The 21,744-nt window shown below is 34.2% G+C and overlaps 1 protein-coding gene and 1 long non-coding RNA gene across 4 annotated transcripts in view; both read right to left on the reverse strand.

Moving 5' to 3' along the window:
* The window catches only part of LOC127842398 (uncharacterized), a 29,075-nt gene extending 25,105 nt beyond the window's left edge, over positions 1 to 3,970 (reverse strand). Inside the window, exon 1 of one of the 2 annotated variants that reach the window (XR_008031600.1) lies at positions 3,454 to 3,970. This is a non-coding gene — a long non-coding RNA (uncharacterized LOC127842398). Of the gene's footprint in view, positions 1 to 1,310; positions 1,828 to 3,453 lie in introns of those variants that run through there. The other variant, XR_008031599.1, reaches the window with a different exon arrangement.
* A 14,158-nt stretch (positions 3,971 to 18,128) lies between these two features.
* On the reverse strand, positions 18,129 to 21,508 carry LOC127842393 (uncharacterized). 2 transcript variants are annotated; one of them, XM_052371879.1, is made up of 6 exons: positions 21,302 to 21,508; positions 20,870 to 21,060; positions 20,140 to 20,268; positions 19,460 to 19,582; positions 19,174 to 19,283; positions 18,129 to 18,306 (listed from the first exon to the last, which is right to left on the reverse strand). In XM_052371879.1, the coding sequence occupies exons 2-5, from the start codon at positions 20,948 to 20,950 to the stop codon at positions 19,191 to 19,193; spliced, it is 426 nt and encodes a 141-aa protein (XP_052227839.1). In that variant the 5' UTR covers positions 20,951 to 21,060; positions 21,302 to 21,508; the 3' UTR covers positions 18,129 to 18,306; positions 19,174 to 19,190. The 2 variants fall into 2 exon arrangements, with proteins under 2 accessions (XP_052227839.1, XP_052227838.1); XM_052371878.1 differs by having other exon boundaries at positions 18,129 to 18,698.
* Between the last annotated feature and the right edge of the window lie 236 nt (positions 21,509 to 21,744).

Raw genomic sequence — 21,744 nt, forward strand, 5'->3', positions numbered from 1 at the left:
TAATCTCAACCATATATAGCGGTTAAAGGTATATGCAAAATTATGTTCGATTTGTTACCGCAACACATTTGTGGAATACATGTATCAATTTTCGTATGATATACACAATTTTAAAATTTTGCGTTTTGCTATTAAGGGGGCAGGGGATATATTTTTGACCAAATTTCGAGTTCCGAAAGGCCGCAAACAGTCAAATCCATTGCATCAAAACAGAAAGTGACACAAGAAAGCCTTTTTGTGTCAGTGTCATAGCATAGGCAATATACATTGAAAATACAACCAAAGACAAGGCTGGCTTCTTCACTTGTGAAACTATGGCCCTTGATCTTTCCCCCCACCCACCTCATTTTTAATGAAAAATTGAGAAATTTGACCCATTTCATGGCATGCACAGAACATTCAAACAGAATGCAATCCTAGTTTTGGCTACATTACTCACTAATTTCATCCCTGTGCTTTGTTTATTTGCCTAGAAAAGTGTCTCCCATACGTTTAGATTTTTCACAATTTACCTTCAAAATTTTGTTCTGTTTCTGCAGCGTGAAATATTGACTTCCGACAAAAGTGAAAACCTCCTTTTTGAAGATTCAAAATTTCCTTGCTAGGGAGCTGTGGCTAGTTGTAATGTTTTTTTCCAAAATTTTGAGACATTCTTTCTACAACCTAACACAAGAAATACATCTTATAAATACCTAATTGATTTTTAAAGACCATAGGTAACACCTACCCTAAAGATATGTAATTTTCATGGACCCCCCTTTCACTGATATATCCCCTGCCACCTTAAGTTTTTTAATATATGCATAATAAAACAAAAAGCTTTTGTTATATTAAAATATAATGTTTAATGAATTAAATGCAACATTTCTGAACTGTATCCTGTGTTTTGTTTGTATTTCATAGTAATTCCAAAAATTCACACAATTCAAGGGAAACAACCAGAACAGAAATAATCAAAAAAATAGTGTTCCTATTCACAACATTTGACTCTATTTAGTAGAGAAGCACACAAGTTATATGTCAAATGTTTAAAATGAGTATTGACACTTTCAATCAGTCTTACAGATGTATATTCCCATATGATTACATAATACATGCACCAAATATTGATATTCATTCATTAAAATACCATTCAAAATTAGATCACTCCATAAGAAATCACAGCACAGTTATAAAAACAATCACGCTAGGAAAAACAAAGGTGTACTTTTCAAAAAAGGAGTATTTCCAAACTATAAAGTTTCTGCAGGCATGTGCCCTGTGTAGAGAAACAAGTTCAAGATTCTATTCCGTTGAATTCAGACCCTGACCTGGAAAGTGTAGTGCGATTGGGTGATTCTGTGGCTAACGATGTCTTGAATGCGTGTAATCGTTCTCGGGGTCCACTCGTTCTCCCTATTAAACTGCGACCACATCAAACAGTACCACAGTCTGAAAATCAAAGTGCTACAATTGGAAACAGTGGGCAAATATATCTGACTATGAGAACATCATTGTAAACAAGACACAGCTTGGAAACATTTTCAAGTGCATAAGGAACCTTCATGAGCACATATTTTCCTTTTGTTAATGCTTTGAGGCCCATAACTTAAGTGCTTGATGTTGACACAAAGTTTACTGTGGCATAAATGTGACACATGCATTTTTGATGACATGGCATGTTTATTTTCAAGATAATATAGTGCATGGTGAGCTTTAAGCCTTAGCCTTTTGCCACGGAAACTACACCGCAGAACACCATAGACACTTGGGAGTTTCCCCCCCCTTCCAGATGTGGCATTCACTTATCATTTCGTATTTATTATCAAATAAATGCTTCAATCTTAGTCTTTCTTCATCGGTTAGGTGTCACATGAAGAAATATGTTGCCATAATGACTTCAAATAAGAAGAAAAAAAGAATTTATGTTTGCGGCATGTTACAAACCACTATTTTGCATAATTTTCCTATTTTTACCAACTTTTTCTACAAAACTGCAGACTTATCTTGCTTATTTAAGTATTCAAGCTCAGAAAATGTGCAAATGTAGATGCTATTACACAAATATGAGTTTAAACATTGTTTTCCAGTGCGAAACCAGCACACGTGAAATTTTCCTAAAATTAGCAATGGTTTTAACATTATTACCTCCCTTTGTTTTCCATAATCTCAACCATATATAGCGGTTAAAGGTATATGCAAAATTATGTTCGATTTGTTACCGCAACACATTTGTGGAATACATGTATCAATTTTCGTATGATATACACAATTTTAAAATTTTGCGTTTTGCTATTAAGGGGGCAGGGGATATATTTTTGACCAAATTTCGAGTTCCGAAAGGCCGCAAACAGTCAAATCCATTGCATCAAAACAGAAAGTGACACAAGAAAGCCTTTTTGTGTCAGTGTCATAGCATAGGCAATATACATTGAAAATACAACCAAAGACAAGGCTGGCTTCTTCACTTGTGAAACTATGGCCCTTGATCTTTCCCCCCACCCACCTCATTTTTAATGAAAAATTGAGAAATTTGACCCATTTCATGGCATGCACAGAACATTCAAACAGAATGCAATCCTAGTTTTGGCTACATTACTCACTAATTTCATCCCTGTGCTTTGTTTATTTGCCTAGAAAAGTGTCTCCCATACGTTTAGATTTTTCACAATTTACCTTCAAAATTTTGTTCTGTTTCTGCAGCGTGAAATATTGACTTCCGACAAAAGTGAAAACCTCCTTTTTGAAGATTCAAAATTTCCTTGCTAGGGAGCTGTGGCTAGTTGTAATGTTTTTTTCCAAAATTTTGAGACATTCTTTCTACAACCTAACACAAGAAATACATCTTATAAATACCTAATTGATTTTTAAAGACCATAGGTAACACCTACCCTAAAGATATGTAATTTTCATGGACCCCCCTTTCACTGATATATCCCCTGCCACCTTAAGTTTTTTAATATATGCATAATAAAACAAAAAGCTTTTGTTATATTAAAATATAATGTTTAATGAATTAAATGCAACATTTCTGAACTGTATCCTGTGTTTTGTTTGTATTTCATAGTAATTCCAAAAATTCACACAATTCAAGGGAAACAACCAGAACAGAAATAATCAAAAAAATAGTGTTCCTATTCACAACATTTGACTCTATTTAGTAGAGAAGCACACAAGTTATATGTCAAATGTTTAAAATGAGTATTGACACTTTCAATCAGTCTTACAGATGTATATTCCCATATGATTACATAATACATGCACCAAATATTGATATTCATTCATTAAAATACCATTCAAAATTAGATCACTCCATAAGAAATCACAGCACAGTTATAAAAACAATCACGCTAGGAAAAACAAAGGTGTACTTTTCAAAAAAGGAGTATTTCCAAACTATAAAGTTTCTGCAGGCATGTGCCCTGTGTAGAGAAACAAGTTCAAGATTCTATTCCGTTGAATTCAGACCCTGACCTGGAAAGTGTAGTGCGATTGGGTGATTCTGTGGCTAACGATGTCTTGAATGCGTGTAATCGTTCTCGGGGTCCACTCGTTCTCCCTATTAAACTGCGACCACATCAAACAGTACCACAGTCTGAAAATCAAAGTGCTACAATTGGAAACAGTGGGCAAATATATCTGACTATGAGAACATCATTGTAAACAAGACACAGCTTGGAAACATTTTCAAGTGCATAAGGAACCTTCATGAGCACATATTTTCCTTTTGTTAATGCTTTGAGGCCCATAACTTAAGTGCTTGATGTTGACACAAAGTTTACTGTGGCATAAATGTGACACATGCATTTTTGATGACATGGCATGTTTATTTTCAAGATAATATAGTGCATGGTGAGCTTTAAGCCTTAGCCTTTTGCCACGGAAACTACACCGCAGAACACCATAGACACTTGGGAGTTTCCCCCCCCTTCCAGATGTGGCATTCACTTATCATTTCGTATTTATTATCAAATAAATGCTTCAATCTTAGTCTTTCTTCATCGGTTAGGTGTCACATGAAGAAATATGTTGCCATAATGACTTCAAATAAGAAGAAAAAAAGAATTTATGTTTGCGGCATGTTACAAACCACTATTTTGCATAATTTTCCTATTTTTACCAACTTTTTCTACAAAACTGCAGACTTATCTTGCTTATTTAAGTATTCAAGCTCAGAAAATGTGCAAATGTAGATGCTATTACACAAATATGAGTTTAAACATTGTTTTCCAGTGCGAAACCAGCACACGTGAAATTTTCCTAAAATTAGCAATGGTTTTAACATTATTACCTCCCTTTGTTTTCCATAATCTCAACCATATATAGCGGTTAAAGGTATATGCAAAATTATGTTCGATTTGTTACCGCAACACATTTGTGGAATACATGTATCAATTTTCGTATGATATACACAATTTTAAAATTTTGCGTTTTGCTATTAAGGGGGCAGGGGATATATTTTTGACCAAATTTCGAGTTCCGAAAGGCCGCAAACAGTCAAATCCATTGCATCAAAACAGAAAGTGACACAAGAAAGCCTTTTTGTGTCAGTGTCATAGCATAGGCAATATACATTGAAAATACAACCAAAGACAAGGCTGGCTTCTTCACTTGTGAAACTATGGCCCTTGATCTTTCCCCCCACCCACCTCATTTTTAATGAAAAATTGAGAAATTTGACCCATTTCATGGCATGCACAGAACATTCAAACAGAATGCAATCCTAGTTTTGGCTACATTACTCACTAATTTCATCCCTGTGCTTTGTTTATTTGCCTAGAAAAGTGTCTCCCATACGTTTAGATTTTTCACAATTTACCTTCAAAATTTTGTTCTGTTTCTGCAGCGTGAAATATTGACTTCCGACAAAAGTGAAAACCTCCTTTTTGAAGATTCAAAATTTCCTTGCTAGGGAGCTGTGGCTAGTTGTAATGTTTTTTTCCAAAATTTTGAGACATTCTTTCTACAACCTAACACAAGAAATACATCTTATAAATACCTAATTGATTTTTAAAGACCATAGGTAACACCTACCCTAAAGATATGTAATTTTCATGGACCCCCCTTTCACTGATATATCCCCTGCCACCTTAAGTTTTTTAATATATGCATAATAAAACAAAAAGCTTTTGTTATATTAAAATATAATGTTTAATGAATTAAATGCAACATTTCTGAACTGTATCCTGTGTTTTGTTTGTATTTCATAGTAATTCCAAAAATTCACACAATTCAAGGGAAACAACCAGAACAGAAATAATCAAAAAAATAGTGTTCCTATTCACAACATTTGACTCTATTTAGTAGAGAAGCACACAAGTTATATGTCAAATGTTTAAAATGAGTATTGACACTTTCAATCAGTCTTACAGATGTATATTCCCATATGATTACATAATACATGCACCAAATATTGATATTCATTCATTAAAATACCATTCAAAATTAGATCACTCCATAAGAAATCACAGCACAGTTATAAAAACAATCACGCTAGGAAAAACAAAGGTGTACTTTTCAAAAAAGGAGTATTTCCAAACTATAAAGTTTCTGCAGGCATGTGCCCTGTGTAGAGAAACAAGTTCAAGATTCTATTCCGTTGAATTCAGACCCTGACCTGGAAAGTGTAGTGCGATTGGGTGATTCTGTGGCTAACGATGTCTTGAATGCGTGTAATCGTTCTCGGGGTCCACTCGTTCTCCCTATTAAACTGCGACCACATCAAACAGTACCACAGTCTGAAAATCAAAGTGCTACAATTGGAAACAGTGGGCAAATATATCTGACTATGAGAACATCATTGTAAACAAGACACAGCTTGGAAACATTTTCAAGTGCATAAGGAACCTTCATGAGCACATATTTTCCTTTTGTTAATGCTTTGAGGCCCATAACTTAAGTGCTTGATGTTGACACAAAGTTTACTGTGGCATAAATGTGACACATGCATTTTTGATGACATGGCATGTTTATTTTCAAGATAATATAGTGCATGGTGAGCTTTAAGCCTTAGCCTTTTGCCACGGAAACTACACCGCAGAACACCATAGACACTTGGGAGTTTCCCCCCCCTTCCAGATGTGGCATTCACTTATCATTTCGTATTTATTATCAAATAAATGCTTCAATCTTAGTCTTTCTTCATCGGTTAGGTGTCACATGAAGAAATATGTTGCCATAATGACTTCAAATAAGAAGAAAAAAAGAATTTATGTTTGCGGCATGTTACAAACCACTATTTTGCATAATTTTCCTATTTTTACCAACTTTTTCTACAAAACTGCAGACTTATCTTGCTTATTTAAGTATTCAAGCTCAGAAAATGTGCAAATGTAGATGCTATTACACAAATATGAGTTTAAACATTGTTTTCCAGTGCGAAACCAGCACACGTGAAATTTTCCTAAAATTAGCAATGGTTTTAACATTATTACCTCCCTTTGTTTTCCATAATCTCAACCATATATAGCGGTTAAAGGTATATGCAAAATTATGTTCGATTTGTTACCGCAACACATTTGTGGAATACATGTATCAATTTTCGTATGATATACACAATTTTAAAATTTTGCGTTTTGCTATTAAGGGGGCAGGGGATATATTTTTGACCAAATTTCGAGTTCCGAAAGGCCGCAAACAGTCAAATCCATTGCATCAAAACAGAAAGTGACACAAGAAAGCCTTTTTGTGTCAGTGTCATAGCATAGGCAATATACATTGAAAATACAACCAAAGACAAGGCTGGCTTCTTCACTTGTGAAACTATGGCCCTTGATCTTTCCCCCCACCCACCTCATTTTTAATGAAAAATTGAGAAATTTGACCCATTTCATGGCATGCACAGAACATTCAAACAGAATGCAATCCTAGTTTTGGCTACATTACTCACTAATTTCATCCCTGTGCTTTGTTTATTTGCCTAGAAAAGTGTCTCCCATACGTTTAGATTTTTCACAATTTACCTTCAAAATTTTGTTCTGTTTCTGCAGCGTGAAATATTGACTTCCGACAAAAGTGAAAACCTCCTTTTTGAAGATTCAAAATTTCCTTGCTAGGGAGCTGTGGCTAGTTGTAATGTTTTTTTCCAAAATTTTGAGACATTCTTTCTACAACCTAACACAAGAAATACATCTTATAAATACCTAATTGATTTTTAAAGACCATAGGTAACACCTACCCTAAAGATATGTAATTTTCATGGACCCCCCCTTTCACTGATATATCCCCTGCCACCTTAAGTTTTTTAATATATGCATAATAAAACAAAAAGCTTTTGTTATATTAAAATATAATGTTTAATGAATTAAATGCAACATTTCTGAACTGTATCCTGTGTTTTGTTTGTATTTCATAGTAATTCCAAAAATTCACACAATTCAAGGGAAACAACCAGAACAGAAATAATCAAAAAAATAGTGTTCCTATTCACAACATTTGACTCTATTTAGTAGAGAAGCACACAAGTTATATGTCAAATGTTTAAAATGAGTATTGACACTTTCAATCAGTCTTACAGATGTATATTCCCATATGATTACATAATACATGCACCAAATATTGATATTCATTCATTAAAATACCATTCAAAATTAGATCACTCCATAAGAAATCACAGCACAGTTATAAAAACAATCACGCTAGGAAAAACAAAGGTGTACTTTTCAAAAAAGGAGTATTTCCAAACTATAAAGTTTCTGCAGGCATGTGCCCTGTGTAGAGAAACAAGTTCAAGATTCTATTCCGTTGAATTCAGACCCTGACCTGGAAAGTGTAGTGCGATTGGGTGATTCTGTGGCTAACGATGTCTTGAATGCGTGTAATCGTTCTCGGGGTCCACTCGTTCTCCCTATTAAACTGCGACCACATCAAACAGTACCACAGTCTGAAAATCAAAGTGCTACAATTGGAAACAGTGGGCAAATATATCTGACTATGAGAACATCATTGTAAACAAGACACAGCTTGGAAACATTTTCAAGTGCATAAGGAACCTTCATGAGCACATATTTTCCTTTTGTTAATGCTTTGAGGCCCATAACTTAAGTGCTTGATGTTGACACAAAGTTTACTGTGGCATAAATGTGACACATGCATTTTTGATGACATGGCATGTTTATTTTCAAGATAATATAGTGCATGGTGAGCTTTAAGCCTTAGCCTTTTGCCACGGAAACTACACCGCAGAACACCATAGACACTTGGGAGTTTCCCCCCCCTTCCAGATGTGGCATTCACTTATCATTTCGTATTTATTATCAAATAAATGCTTCAATCTTAGTCTTTCTTCATCGGTTAGGTGTCACATGAAGAAATATGTTGCCATAATGACTTCAAATAAGAAGAAAAAAAGAATTTATGTTTGCGGCATGTTACAAACCACTATTTTGCATAATTTTCCTATTTTTACCAACTTTTTCTACAAAACTGCAGACTTATCTTGCTTATTTAAGTATTCAAGCTCAGAAAATGTGCAAATGTAGATGCTATTACACAAATATGAGTTTAAACATTGTTTTCTAGTGCGAAACCAGCACACGTGAAATTTTCCTAAAATTAGCAATGGTTTTAACATTATTACCTCCCTTTGTTTTCCATAATCTCAACCATATATAGCGGTTAAAGGTATATGCAAAATTATGTTCGATTTGTTACCGCAACACATTTGTGGAATACATGTATCAATTTTCGTATGATATACACAATTTTAAAATTTTGCGTTTTGCTATTAAGGGGGCAGGGGATATATTTTTGACCAAATTTCGAGTTCCGAAAGGCCGCAAACAGTCAAATCCATTGCATCAAAACAGAAAGTGACACAAGAAAGCCTTTTTGTGTCAGTGTCATAGCATAGGCAATATACATTGAAAATACAACCAAAGACAAGGCTGGCTTCTTCACTTGTGAAACTATGGCCCTTGATCTTTCCCCCCACCCACCTCATTTTTAATGAAAAATTGAGAAATTTGACCCATTTCATGGCATGCACAGAACATTCAAACAGAATGCAATCCTAGTTTTGGCTACATTACTCACTAATTTCATCCCTGTGCTTTGTTTATTTGCCTAGAAAAGTGTCTCCCATACGTTTAGATTTTTCACAATTTACCTTCAAAATTTTGTTCTGTTTCTGCAGCGTGAAATATTGACTTCCGACAAAAGTGAAAACCTCCTTTTTGAAGATTCAAAATTTCCTTGCTAGGGAGCTGTGGCTAGTTGTAATGTTTTTTTCCAAAATTTTGAGACATTCTTTCTACAACCTAACACAAGAAATACATCTTATAAATACCTAATTGATTTTTAAAGACCATAGGTAACACCTACCCTAAAGATATGTAATTTTCATGGACCCCCCTTTCACTGATATATCCCCTGCCACCATACCCTCTCGATCGGCAGAGGGAGCATTATTTTCCAGATAGATACGACACAAATAACAGATACCAAATTGATATGACATCAATTAACCCCTAACCCTAACTTTGTGTGTCAATCTATTGTGAATACAATGATTTAAAAAAACAAATAACAACATCCATTTTATTAAATGATGCCAATTTTACTATGAAGCGTAAAACGAAAATAAAAACTATATGTCTTTAAGTTTGCAAATTCAACAACAAAAATTAATAGAGGAAAAATACAGAATTGTGGGTTGACGCTTTTAGTCACATTCCACTAACATTACAAACAAATTAGTATGCAAAAATCTTTTTTGCAATACATCTTCCGAATAAAATAAAAAAGCTAATCCAAATCGGTATTGAATATAAATTTGATTATTATTTATAGTAGTGTTTCTTTACACGTGTTTAATATACTGCAACTGTATGAAATCAATAACGTACGCAACGTTTGATAGCGAGGTTAAGGTAAAGTATACAACATGTATCAGAAATCGGTACAAGATAACGATTGATGCAAAGCATCAAAGGGCGTCGGGAATTTCAGTGTAAAAGGCACTCAATGAAGTAACATGGAACGATTTTTGTCTACTGTAAATATTAATATATTGGCCGATTATTTTAAACAAGATAGAAAAAAATACTGGTATAACCAGTATCTATGATTTTGTGCTATAACCCCCAAATAACTATTATCTATAATGTTGTGTTAGAACATCCAAATAACCATATCTATGATTGTGTGTTGTAACCCCCAAATATTTCATAGTTCATTTTCTTTACATTGGTTTATAAAAATACATGGATAATAGGTGTGTTGTTTGCATTTTTTTGTTAATATAAAAACACGTGTATTTTTTATAAGATTTTTAAGTGATGTAAGAAATTTAAAATAACGTTGTCACTACGCGGCATCAATTAATTTTAATAAAAATGTCCAATTTTAGTAAAATGGATTTTATTGATGAAAGTGCATGTTTGCATGATGCCTATGGTTTAAATGATAATTGATGATTCAATTAATTCAGAGTTAATAATCTGATAATATAAATACCTTTATTGAAATAATCAAGAACACAAACGTTTCATTACCCGTTTTTTAGTTTTAACATATGTTTAGTATCACAGCATACTAAGCAGTGTAATATTTTGTGTATTAAAATAATCTACATGGCGTAAAGACATATGGTCCGCAAATCTGGGCCGTATAGTCCGCACCTGGGCCGTAAAGTCCGCACATCTAGGCCGTATGGTCCACAAATCTGGGCCGTATGGTTTGGGCCGTATGGTCCATGGTCCGTATCGTCCGTATACCACATTGGCTATAATATTGTGTGGATAAGAAAAGGCGGAAAGATGGGCACCCACGCAGTGGAAAGATAGGGTTCTATAATGTGTTAACGAACCAACCCCCCCCCCACCCTCTTACACATATATTTCATGGGCATAATAAAAACAAAAAATGGTTACAATAAAACAGCATATTTATTTAAACTAAAATGTCTATATCAAAACAAAAAATAGTAATTTGATTCTACTGGGGCTCGAACCTTGGGCCTCTCACATGTGAAGCGAGCGTGTAACCACTACACTACGGAACCGCTTGAAAAATCACCTTCTTACTAAGATGTTGATAAGTGACTGCAGTGTCACGGTTATCAATAAAGCGATACACCGCGTAATCGATGTCGTCTTGTGAAATTGAAGAAAATACGAGTAACCAAAACTCGAATAGCAAAAGTCTGCGCTATTGTTAGAAAAAGAACAAAATAAATATATTTTGATTATGTTTTGTTAAAACCAGAAAGATTCACCGGTTCGCGTATATGCACAGTCCCTGTGATCTTTTATTATTGCCCACTCCCTGTGATCAGCTATTAATTAAAAGAATTAGCTTTGCATTATTGGCGTCGTACACATACTTAAAAACAAAATAAATGTTGTAGTAAATGTAATAGGCACAAATGCAGTACTTATTTACACTAATTTACACAAAAATCACCACTATGCAAGATTTTCTGACAACAAAAAATATATGCATTGATCCGTAAAATAACCTCTCCTCCGCGAAAAAAAAAACGTATTACATACAAGTCGCCGCACTGCAGTGCGACGCCAATGATTAATTTTATTTTTACATAAGTTTATGAGCGACTCTGACCTTTCTTATTAAACGTAATAGAAAACAGAGAGTTTTGCGCTTTGGTTAAGTTTAAATTCTATGTAAACGATAATTCGACGCTCGTCAAACCCATTTTATTACGTCTCCACCAAATATCTAAGAAAAAAATGCTTATATCTTTGCTGCGAGAAGAACAATAATGAATAAATAAATTATCAAGAGCTGAAAGACTTACACGACTTTCCGTACTAAATGTACTAATGAATAATTTATTCAAAATACTGGTTCGAAATCAGGTGTATCATTTACCCCAAATATTTATCAATAAACATAATAATTGTTTAGCCGCAAAACACGCAAATATTGTTTTGGCGGGATATTATATACATGTATGGTATTACAGACACCATGACGTTAATCTATTTATAGTATGCGGAACGCCTCGCTTGCTCCGGTTAGGGACATCACCCTAACATAACACACATATAAATAAACCTACATAAGGTCATTTTATTAGCCGCAGTCACGTCTAAATATTTTATGAATTCACTTTCTAACATAACACAAATATAAATAGACCTAAATAAGGTCATTCTAGTAGCCGCAGTCACGTCTTAATACTTTATGAATTCACGTTTTAATATGTCTTACATCATATCAAGTTCGTATGAAGGACGCCATGAAATTTTTGCGAAATGTTGTTCTAAATCAATGATGACATGTCACTGTAGAAATAACCCCAAAATTTGAAAATGAGATTAATATGCAGCTCGCACAGTCACGGCCTTGACTACAATTAATTGGTGAGCTAAGTACAAGTGTTAAAGCACATGATGTACATTCGTTCCGCACCAAGAGCTTTCGATAACAGAATCTAGATGTTGTATTTATAGTTTTTGGTGAAATAAATATCATTTTCTTTTATAAGAACATATATTTTTCAGCGGACATGGTGTTTAAATTAGCGCCGCCAAGATTTAGTCTTTTTTGGACAACGGGGTCGATGCTATAAAAAAAAAGTAAACCGCCCTTCTAAAAACATTCCTCTCTCCAGTATGTAATAAACATGTAAACACTTTTGTGTTTATTTTTAGTTGGCCTCGTTAACGGCCGACTAAATTTTTACAGAGCATGTTTTGCAAATCAGTATGTGCTTAGCAAGCTTTTTAATTTAAATAACCCCACAATGACCGTCGATATGCTGCTTGTGTGGTAATTATTATGTAAATGATATGTGTACCATAGAATCAAATTATTGTAATGTTGATCTGACATTCATACAGAAGTACAATGGTCTACCATGAGACCATGAGTGGGATTGATGCTAGGCCTTTCCAAGCGTTGTATTCACATACACAGCTGTTCCTGTAATACAAAACACTGCATTATTTTCAAATAAATACTTTTTAAGGCATCGTTTTGTTTTGAAATTATATCGGACATTACATCAATTTTATGCATTTTAATTAGAGGAGTAAAAAGACATAACGTATATGGTCACCTTAATCTAGATGTACAGCAGTGTTCTCACACAGACATGTTTGATCTGTCCTCGGCTGACGTCCTAATTCGTTGTACACATGCGTGGAGCTATATATAAAACATTTGATTTAATATACATACATTACCATGCAACCTTCATAAAATTTTATATTGAAAGTACTTTATTTATTTCAATGCTTGATATTAAATGTGGTAATTGATTGCAATGAAGGATAGGCGTGTTGTTACCTTTGATAAGCATCTGAAATAAAAAACAAACATTATTACTTGTTAGAATAGCAATGTGAAAAGCTTTTATGTGAACGCGACCACGAACGCAAGCACCACACATCATTAAATTATAACAAAGTCACAATGATTCATAATGACAGTACACATAAACAGAATCCAATTTACTTATTAATATTTAAATACCTTTATGAAAACAGCAGTAAAATATAGTTTGATTCTAAAGACTAGGTTCTTCTATTTTTGGCAAATAAAAACAATGAATGAACGTGCAAATTAGTGAACATAATTGCTGTTGTCTCAACAGAGTTAAATAAGTGCATTTTTGGTTATGTTAGAAACTGAATGCTCTACACGTATACAACTTACCTAAACTATCGTACATATTTGTCCTAAGTTCATTATCGTTGTCCGTAGTGTTGATATCAGCCTCGTTACGTCTAGAAACATAACTCATTTTCACGTGACTGTTGTTTAATAAATGTTTTAATTACTTTTCAATGTAGTTGCACAAATGTTTATGTCAATTGTTCGATTAAATATGTTCGAAAATCACATGTTTTTGGCATTTTTACGTACCGAATATCATAACGATTTCCAAGTGACTCATATTCCCCTACAATGAAAAAACCTACAGTAAATACTACGTTAATAAAAACAAAATGTATTAAATGGATAATCCATGAACTTTATCCCATCATCAGACGCGCATTGTCGAAATAAACCACTGTGGAATATGTTTGCCTTTATTTCGGCAATGCTGAAATATAGCTGCCACGCGCGGCGGAGTCTTATTTCAGTCATGTGTGGAGGATGGTCATATTACTTGGAATCAACTAGAAAGTAATCATTTTTAGTAAAATCGATTCAGATTCAAAAAACAAACAATTTGATACGAAGATGTTATACATTTGTTACACATAATTCAACTCAAGAAGCAAAAAAACAACAACATTATTCACAAATATTAAGTGCGCGTACTCGTGACGTCATTTTAACACGTCATACGACACAATTCATGTTCTTTCTCGATAAAGCTGCAGTTGTTTAGTGTGTTATTTCATTATTTCTTAAAAATCGGGGACGTAGAGGTATGATAAACAGAAAAACAGGCTAGTTACTGATCTTTTGGTAATGTATTAGGCTCGGCACGATTAAAATAATGAAACAATGTTTGCTTAAAATAACTTTGGGATTTTCCGTGTAGTTCCTATTACTTTTTAAAAGAAATAATTTACGACTAAGAAAATTAATGGGTTAAATCGAATCCTAGGCCGGTGTCGAATAAAGCAAAGTTTATTTTGCTCGGCACGAAAATTTGAACCACTCGCCAATGCTCGTAGTTCAGATTTTCTAAGCCTCGCAAAATAAACTTTGCTTAGTTCGGCACCGACCTAGTAGATCTATTCTCTATTGGTATATTGAGACCTAAACTAACTTTAAGTCAAAATGATATATCATCTGCAAATGCAAAATATGACTGGAAAAGCTGATTTTTGGTCATTTCTTTGCAAAAGAGAAGAAATTAAGTGCATTAAATGGATGAATTCAGATTGTTTGCACTGGAATAGTTGTTTTTCAAGTTGACCCCCACCCTTATAGAGCTGAATAAGGGCTAAATTGCTTTCCGAGTTAAATTCAAAGGCCTATTGGTTGACCGTGTAGCGTTAATGTGCTACATGAAGTCAGAATTCAACGTCAGGGACTCCGGAATCAAGTAACGCAACAATAGCTTGTGCGTAAAGCATTAACATTCAAACAGAACCCCATTTCACCGACATGGAATGGCATGCATTTTTACAGTATCGACAGTGCAGCAGATGCTTAACTCAGCCAGCCTTCATATTTAGTACAATCATGAATTTAACAAGCTTTATCACTTCATATTGTTCATAGAAATACACTTAAAATACATAAATGCATGTTTTTGTTTAATTTTATATGCATTTCTAATTGGTATTTTGACTTTTTCAGGTAGAGGAATGTCTGGGACTAAGATGAGGGCCACTGGATAAGGGTTGTTGATGGCAAAACAGGTAATACTTTAATTTTTTTTTCATGTACACAAGCCAATAAGCATATTTATGATGCTTAAGGTGTAAAAGAATGTCATAATCAGGTTTGTGGTCACTCAAACCCTTGCCGTCGTGTAATCCTCGTGCAGTTTGTATCGATAGTTCCGTGTCCTGACACGTAAAGCTCGTGGTTTGTTGGCACCTTAAGTTGGCACATAACAGATTTATCCTTGGTCCTGAACATGTATGCAGTACAGCTGAGTTGATTTGCTACTTGTAACCAAACAATTAGCTTTTTTGGTATTGTTTTTTTCTCACAATATGCTTACAGTCATGGTTCCGGCTTAAAAGGGTGTCGCGACCGACTTAAACATAGGATTGTTGAGGCAAGTGCCCCCTTCATCATTAACCTTAGAGGGATCTTTTTGACAAAATTTGGCACTTTCAGCAACTTGTTTTGTTTTTTATTTGGTATATGCTTCTCTCATTCAGTGATTTAAGGGCAGTATTGACCTTTTTCGCTTGTCTTTGCATAGAATGGTGACATGGATCAATGATATTTGTTGTGTTGAGAGTTCTGCAGGAAGCTGTGTCCCCAAAAGAAGTACTAGAAACCAATTTCAGGATGCCTGCATTGATCTGAACTGTCTTTCTACCCCTGTTACTACATGGAACCTTATTGCTAAGCTTATAATGCTTGCCTACATATGTGTATCTTGTACATTTTAATCTTTCTTTCAAGCTCAACCCTCAAAATGAGTGTTTTTTCTTTCGCTTGGTTACGAATTTCCATTTTGACCAGATTGCTACCATAAAAATAGTGAAAAGTACTTATTTTGTGCCCAAAATATGAAATTTTGTATTCTCTTGAACCTCTTAATGAGAGCTGACAATGCATATTGACCATCTGCTGCAGTTTAAAGGCACCCATGACATTATATGCTAGAATATATCATTTGCGGCTGGTTAATAAATGGGCACCGAGAGACAAGGCGCTTTCAAGATTTCACTCTTTAGTTGGTGTTAAATAACAAGTTATTGGAAGCTTATTGATTTCTACACTTCAAAGTATCTTTGATCTCTCACTATGACTAATTTGTGTATTGTCTTGGATGAAATTGGATTTTTTTCTTTGAAATTCACATTTTTGGGGTGATTAAAAAAACACACACAATAAAGACATTTTCAAAATTGCTTAGAGTGAAAATATCTTACAAATTCATTCTTTCCACACTACGCACAAGCCCCACGCGCATGACTATGTGGTTTGTTTTGGTATTTTGTTGCAGATATTGAACACAACAGCTTTAAATCTTAAAGGGGCATTTAAGCTTTAACAGGCCTAATTTCGCCTTCTACGGACCGAAAACACCCGCGTGTGAACATATGATATAAAATGGCCAAATGGACAGCTAATCGAGCCAAACTTTATATATTGGTGCAATATGCATAGGAAGATACTAAATGCAAGAAAAACACATCTTAATCAGACTACATATCTCCTTTAGGTTACAATATACTAAATAATGTTGGAGTGCAATGCTTTACCCTCTAAAAATTAGAACGTCATTTATTTGAAGACACAGTTCTCTCTATGGGCACTTGCCATGACTTTATTTTTGAATAGTTCCGTGTACATGTGGTAGGGAAAACATTGCTGTATACTAAACATTCAGTGTTTTGCTTTTAGGTTGGAGACTACATGAGACTTTCACAGATGGCGGGAAACCATCATCAACTGGAGAAAAGCCGGTAAAAAGATGACCTGAAAACAGTAACCGCTGATTCGCGTCGAGTTCTTTCTTACATATCACATGACCTAATATTTTATTGTTTAAATCAATTCGGCTTGGAATACTTTTGAAGAAAATGTATGGTAATGAGGGTGTTTACGCGCAAAAGTTGGACTTTATTTTTCGTTGAAGTTGTTGGTTTTACATTGAATTTGTTAAGGAAATCATTTGGTATATTGTGACCTATTAACGTAAAATGAATCGTTTACTCATAAAATCCGGTAAAAACATTTATGATGATATATTTACATCTAATTCTGTAAACAAACCTGAACACTTAAATCCATCGGTTTCTATGGTGTTGTATCCGGTACATGCGCATTTAAACGACCCGACAGTGTTGATACACAGATCATCACATCCACCATTTAGAACATCAGCACATTCATCGATATCTTTAAAAAGGGATAATGCTCTCACGACTTATGCAAACGTTGATATAAAGCAATAAGAACTATAATGATCCTGGCTCAATAATTATAATGGCTGTGAAATATGTTCTTAGTTTGTTTTTGTATGGTCGAGAACCAATGAGATTGTAGTCCTAAATCGCCATGCCTTTTAACATGCATGCGTTATAAGTGTAAGATTAATTTTGTTTGTGTAAAAAACACACATGAGCACAGTCGCAAGAGAAAAAAAAGTTGTTTTCATTCCATCAACATATTAATGTGAGTAACTTTCAAACTAACCCCTAGTTTGGTAAAATAATAACGAAAATTGTTAACGTCTAAAGGACGCAATTGATATCCACCCATCCGGACAAGAATCCGCATTTCAGGTTCGGTTTCCGTATTATTTCTTCGAATTACTTTGTATTCAGGCGTCTGATATTTCAAACAGTTGTTGATGATTTTCAGTAAAATTTCTTGTAAAAAGCGTAATATTGTCCTCTGATGTTATATTTATTACAACATGTATATTGTATGAGCTATTTATTAGGTTTTCGTTGATTATCAATGTACCAGTATACGTAGATACATTAAAAAGACCCTACGTTTTTTAACTAATTATTCTTGAAAGGCTACATCAACTTAATGTCTTATTCACATATCCATCAATTTCAAAAGGAATACCAATTCATAGTGTATAATTTTAATAAAACTTAGCCATGTTAATTGTCATTAATCATCAGCTGGTACCTGTGCACGTCAATACATTTGCCTCTGGACCATAACCTTGATTGCATCGGCACTGGTAGCTTCCAACAGTATTGATGCAAATGTGAGAGCATTTCGATGCTCCCATTTGGCATTCGTTGATGTCTGAAACATATCAATTGCTTATAGAGAATGTCAAAGTTTGACATATTCATGGATGATTGTTTAGTTCGAATACACTTTTTCCAATTTGTTGCGGTCTTTGTCGCCTTTTCATTGTGTTGAAACTTTAATGCAAATTAATGGTCTCTTTACGGACTACATTCCATCTAAAAATACATACATCTTATTAAAAGTTGTTGAGAAAAGAGTCAATGAAAAAAATAATATAACAATATATATAACAATATCAAACTTGTATTATGTGCATAAAAAATTACCCTGCCTGAGCAATTAAATATGACGAAACAGACGTAGATGCTATGTAAAAAAGCTTCCAACAGTATTGATGCAAATGTGAGAGCATTTCGATGCTCCCATTTGGCATTCGTTGATGTCTGAAACATATCAATTGTTTATGTAGAATGGAAAACTTCATACATTCATGGATGATTGTTTTAGTGCGAATACATGTTTTCCATTTTATTGCGGTCTTTGTCGCTTTTTCATTGCGTTGAAGCTTTAATGCAAGTTATTGGTCTCTTTACGGACTACATACCACCCAAAAGTATATAATAAGAAGTTGTTTAGAAAACTGACAATAAAAATCATGTGTATTATACAACAAGTAAAAGTTATATAACAATATCAAACCTTTAATATGTGCATAAAGCATTACCCGGCCGATATATATGTATATATATATCTATATCTATCTATCTATCTGTATATATTTATATCTATCTATCTATCTGTATATATTTATATTTATAGTGTCTATTATAAATATTTCAAATATTTTCAGATTTTTACAATTATCGAAATATTTACTTGAAAGTTTTAAGTTAATACGTGAGTTGGTGGATTATCTACCTGCGCACGACCGTTGATCAGCCTGCAGTTGATAGCCAGGATAGCAAGAACACCGTGGTTGGTGCATACTTGCGAACAGCCACCAACGCCAGGCGCACATTCGTCAATGTCTAAAACAGTATTGGTTTACGATGTGAAGGTTGTTTAATTCTTGTTCCTGGACGATGTTTAATATTACATGTTATTCATGTTTAACTTTCCCGAACAACAATTGACGAAACATTATTTTGCAAACAACTTGGTCTGATTTTTTTAATAAATGTACAGGTCTACATAAAAGCGATACCTCTGCAAGTTTGGCCATCCGAATGTAATAGATATCTGTTGGAGCATGTACATCTATAGGACCCAGCCGTATTATGACAGCCATGACTACATCTTTCAGTACCGTCGCGGCATTCGTCGACATCTATTTAAAGCAATTGTATGTCTAGAGTATATTCATACAAATAGATGCACTTCTGCGTTATTCCCTCAGCTCAAATAACGATTATATACGCATGGGTATGATTTTGTTTTCTGAGCAAAGAAAACTACCCATGACTTATAATTTATGTATTTATAATGAAGATGAAAGTTACAATTTTGAGTTGATGCTCAAACTTGTAAATGTCTACATTGCACTCATGTTTGAATTAATCTATGCCCTTAAAAAAGCGTGAAATACCTTATCATGCCACATTGCACACACTTCCTCTTTAGGTCGCCATTGGGGTTAGGAAATTATAATTCATTTACGCTTTTAGAAAACGTGTCTTTGCACTTCCCTAATTATGTAACATTATTTTTGAGTAAAACTATTAAGTTAATGTGTTGTGTATTCTCATTTGCACTGATATTCCTCTATAACTGAAATATGTTGAAAAATTGGGGTTCATGTTTGGGAATCTCACATGACCATCACATTATGCCAAACAAAATAATGTTAAGGAAGTAAACATGAAACCAATGCAATCTCCCAAATACCTTTACAGCCTTTTCCGTAGCCACCAGATGTGTAGCCGTTTTCACACTGTGTGCATCTGACTCCATCTGGGGAACCACCGCGTTCCTGTCTGCCTTGTAGACACTTGGCGATGTAAATATGTCTGCATCCTGAAATCAACCATGTACAGTAAAGTAATAGTAGAGAATGGCATGTGTTCTTATATAATATACTATATATTTAGCCTTCATTACGTTTAAATTTGCGTTAATTATTCTCTTAAAGCTTTTGTCGCGTTCATGTTTAAATGACGTGATAAGCTATAGCAAGAGCGACACTTCATTTTTAAAAATCCCTACAACTGGGCGACGTTCAATTTAAAAATACTTCATTAATAATTTAGTTGATTCAACTGTCAAACATAAAAACACACTAATGACTATTGATCTTGAACAATATTTTGCCCATCGACTGAAATGTACATCTATACATTTATTTACATTATTACATTATTTAAGTTGTTCTATTGTTCTATTCGTCAACTGTTGCTCTTCAGATCGGTAAATGCCTGAAGTGTTCAGATATATTTCAGTACCACATGATAATTATTGTCTCACCTGGTCCGTCCCTAGTCTACACAAATCTCTCAATAGTTTAAATGTAGGCATCCTTTCTAAATACAAAGAAAGAAACATATCATTTTGTATTATTTATTTATTATGCTTCGTTTATGTTCAGAAAACTTTATAAATGCAGATGCTAAGTACTCACGCTCACAGCAATCCCCCGATCTCCAAGATTGACATAGACAAGATCCGCTTTGATACACGCCACCATTATAACAAAAGGCATTGCATGTTTCGCAGAAAATTCGCATGTCCTGCACCTTGAACCACCACCACAGCTCTTAGAACAGCTAGGCCACGACGGACAATCGTCATAATTTCCCCATGTACATGCATCTGTCATTTTAAAAAACGTTTCTCATATATTACAATCGAAATAATAGCTTCAAAGTTCAATATATGTAAAATAATATGCAGAAACATGAAATCAACCCCTTTGTTAAAACCGTACATAAAAACGGATCTGTGTTATAATCAGATGAAGTACATGCAACATAATTACCAACCGTGATTCATATGTAATTTCGGACTCAAGAAGCATCTCATTCACGATAACAATAATGCAAATAAAACGCACTTGTAAATGAAGACGTTCGGATCAGATATCACTGCTTACTGAAGTTTGGAAGAACGCCTCATTGCCCATTGCGTTATGAATATATACAGCACTTTATAGCTTTATCCCTAGCGCATTTACTTCCAGTTTGACATTTAATGCTAATTTCATTTACCAAAAATGTAACCACAATAAGTCAACCAAGTACATGTATAAGCTGAACAGTAAATTTACATCAGGCATATTCAACCTTAAGTTTAATCGATAACAAAGATGATATCATGCACTTTATTTGTTAGCTCCCTTTTCAGGCAGAAAGGTGTTTTTTTATCTTCGCACACGGTCGTCGACGAACATTGATCATACTGAAATTCACGTTTCGGTTTCGCATATAAAACGTGATTTGAATTTTATAACTCGACGGACTCTTATTGTTGGTGCTTATACAAAACCTTTGTTTGGTA

Source organism: Dreissena polymorpha, chromosome 8 (genome assembly GCF_020536995.1).
Source record: "Dreissena polymorpha isolate Duluth1 chromosome 8, UMN_Dpol_1.0, whole genome shotgun sequence".
Classification (NCBI taxonomy): domain Eukaryota; kingdom Metazoa; phylum Mollusca; class Bivalvia; order Myida; family Dreissenidae; genus Dreissena; species Dreissena polymorpha.

What these genes read in the sequence shown, in the direction of transcription:
- LOC127842393 (XM_052371879.1), bottom strand. Translation starts at nt 20,950, where the DNA reads ATGCCTTTTGTTATAATGGTGGCGTGTATCAAAGCGGATCTTGTCTAT. An exon ending in CTACGGAAAAGGCTGTAAAG is followed by an intron (nt 19,583 to 20,139) that starts GTATTTGGGAGA and finishes TGCTTTAAATAG; the next exon opens with ATGTCGACGAATGCCGCGAC. An exon ending in GGATGGCCAAACTTGCAGAG is followed by an intron (nt 19,284 to 19,459) that starts GTATCGCTTTTA and finishes ATACTGTTTTAG; the next exon opens with ACATTGACGAATGTGCGCCT.